The sequence below is a fragment of the Apis dorsata genome, unplaced genomic scaffold (assembly GCF_000469605.1).
Source record: "Apis dorsata unplaced genomic scaffold, Apis dorsata 1.3 scaffold_416, whole genome shotgun sequence".
NCBI classification, from domain to species: domain Eukaryota; kingdom Metazoa; phylum Arthropoda; class Insecta; order Hymenoptera; family Apidae; genus Apis; species Apis dorsata.
The window spans coordinates 59427-62610 of record NW_006263671.1 but is presented as its reverse complement, the minus strand read 5'-3'; the positions used below and the strand labels follow the sequence as shown (position 1 = coordinate 62610).

Genomic DNA, 3184 nt, shown 5'->3' with positions numbered 1-3184 from the left:
AAATAAATCATTTATTATAATGGATGGATATTTTATTAATATATGGATAATTTATTAATATAATTTATTAATGTAATAAAAAACATTTCTAATGAAATGATAGTAGTTGCAGATTTTCTATCCTTATTTTATTGTATTGTTTCTTTTTACGTTTTTTGAAAACTAAGAACTTAAAATTTAAAAGAATTAAAAGAAATAATTAATATTATATTGTTAAATATTAATACCAAAATTCACATGCAAAAGAATAGGTATGCAAAAGAATGAAAACGGAAAATCAAATCGAAATATTTATCATATTGTTTTTTATGTTTAGTTTAATTAATTTGTTTAATTTTTTTAATACGGAGATATTTTTAAAATGAGATAACTTGTTTCCTTTATTTAATGAGCTAACTATTGTCATCATCAATTCATTCTTTTCTCCTGCAGTTGTATCGAGGGCTGCAGGAGAAACAAACTAGAGGAAGTGGGGGCGTTTGAGGAGTATGTGGATACCAGCATCACAATTGGAATTGCAGATGGCGCCTGACCTGCGTCACTTCGGCTCGCCATCGTTCTGTTCAAGTTGGTGAAAGAGGAGGGAGGGGCTAGTTGTCTCTACTTGTAGTCTTTCTACAATTCATCCTTCGTTTTGTCGGCTACTGTTAGCGCCGATGACGAGGTATTTGAAGATAATTTGCAGTATCGAAATAAAACGATCTAATCGTGTCTAAAAAGAGAAAGGAAGGAAAAGGAGGGAGGAAATAAGGATCCAACGAACATATCCGATTTTTTCGAGTCTTGAAAATTAAAACATCGTGATGTATTCGGTGCTTCTGGTTGGCAGCATAAATCGATTGATATGAGATCGTGGATTTATTGACATATCTATTTACAACGGTCATTCAATCAGAGGATAACCTGCTTCAAGCGAAATAACTGCTCGAGGTTTGTTTTCTAGTCAACAAAATCGAGTATTTAATCTCCTCCCTGTTTTTCTTACGATGCATACACATGTATATGTTTTAAACGGTACCTGTCAAATCATCATTCGTCTGTAAACCGGAAATCACTTGGAGAAGCGGAAATTAAACACGCGTGTCAGAAAACCAATCTTCTATAATACTTACGTACTTATTTACTCTCTTTATATTCACGTTAAAGTTTTTTTACTATTCATTAAAATTATAATGAAGATATATATCTTATTATAAAAAAAAGTTATAAAAATTATCTTGGAATAAATGATAATAAAAATAAGAAATGAGATATATAAAAAAATCTAATATTCGTATTATTGATTCATTTTGCGATCGATCTTTATTAACTCAATATAGGTAATATTATATAATAATAATATACAACTTATTGAGAATAATTATACATAAAGATTTAAAAAAATAGTTATTGAAAATTAAAAAAAAGTTAATCAATTTTTATTTTAATATATATAAAATTAAATACATTTAAAATATCAAAATAGTAATCATAAAGTATAAAAATTAAATTAACTTGAAGTTATATTTTATTTTATCAATTATATATTATTTTAAATAAATAGTATATATATATATTTGTTAAAATTTACCTTTTAAAAAAAATATAATTTTTTGTACATTAATATATAATTTTTTGTACAATTACATTAACAATTTTAAAAAAAAATTATAAATTTAGATATAAATTTTAAAAAAAAGTATAAATTCAAGATATAAAATTTCCCGTAAATCAATGTTCTTATATAAAGTATTTATGAAATCAAATCTTTTATTATTATTCTATACAAATTAATGCATAAAAAACGAATAGAGATCAATTAAATTATATTATTTTATATATTGAATTTTCTTCAGGAAATAAACTTAAAAGAGTTAAATTTCATGAAAATGTTCGAACGTCTTCTTCGTCAGCAGTTTTATAAGTAAAGAAAAATGGCGTCGATAGCTTCTAGATCGCGCAACCGCCGAGTATGCTGTATTCTTACTTCCGTAATGTGCACCAACATTTTTCTATGATAAATTGACCAATAAAAATTAAAAAAAAAAAATCTTTTTAAGAAAAATTAAATACATAATAAAAATATATTTCAATTTTTTAATTTTTAATTAAAGGAATCACTTTTAATATCTATAAGAAATGTATACGATATGAGTGAGTTAATGTTAATGTCATCGGAAAGTAGATAAAGGTGCAAACTAATGGAAAAGTGAATGTTGTTTTTTTATCTTGTTATATAGTTCAAAAGATTGAAATAAAAATATTTTGATACGTGATAGGAATAAGAGAAAACAGACGTGGAAGAAAAGAAATCTTGTTCAAGATGTCAGGAAGACTACCCCGATTGCGTGCACTTCGTCCACGACCTCAGCATTTTAAAACGGAACCACATAAGGAAAGTAACCTTAAAGAAAACCGACGGGAAACTATAATGAAAGAACACGATTTACAAAGCGAAGACATTTCCTACAGTGTCAAAGACGATGATACTATAAAAAAACATGAACATGAAGCGTTCGATTATTCAGAATCCTCACAAAATTATGAGTGCAAAACATGCAAACCTTCAAAGTCTCTGTCGAGTCTTAAAGCATATCTCGATCATCTAAAAAAAGAGCACAAACAAAAGGTATATTATTTTAATTGTAATAATTATTGTTATATTGAAACAAAATATAATTATTTTTTTTATTAAAAATTTAATTTTTTAGATTAAAATTTTTTTAGATTTATTATTTTTTATTATTAATAGACTTATTATTTAAAAAAATATAAAATTTATATTATTTTAAAGGAATAACAACTTATATTAAAATAAAATATATATAGTATATTATTTATAAAGTTTGCTATATAATACAATAATAATTTATTGATAATATAAAATTAATTAAATTAATTAAAATTCTCTTCATATGAAATAGTAATAATAAAAATAGTGTTTATTTATATTTAAAATCTTAATAAATAAATATATAATAATTTTTAGGGAAAATTCATGCGTGATACTGGAAATCGATGTTCTATGTGCTCATATGTTGCATTAAACTCAAGAGATCTTGAAACTCATCAGAGAGTACATCATTTAAAAAGAAGATTTTTCCGTTGTGCTAAATGCTCTTATGTAACACATGTACGTGCTCGCTATACAAAGCACGTGAAATATCATTCTATGCCAATGATTAAATGTGATGCCTGTGATTTT

The 3184-nt window shown here is 25.1% G+C and overlaps 1 protein-coding gene across 1 annotated transcript in view; it reads left to right on the top strand.

Annotated features, from left to right (window-relative positions):
* Positions 1 to 516: 516 nt before the first annotated feature.
* Positions 517 to 3184, top strand: part of LOC102680263 (zinc finger protein 91-like) — an 8530-nt gene continuing 5862 nt past the window's right edge. The window contains exons 1-3 of the mRNA XM_006619420.2: positions 517 to 930; positions 2259 to 2608; positions 2969 to 3184. The exon at positions 2969 to 3184 is cut by the window's right edge and continues 13 nt beyond it. Coding sequence (XP_006619483.1) covers positions 2303 to 2608; positions 2969 to 3184 — 522 coding nt within the window. The 5' untranslated portion in view covers positions 517 to 930; positions 2259 to 2302. The remainder of the gene's footprint in view (positions 931 to 2258; positions 2609 to 2968) is intronic.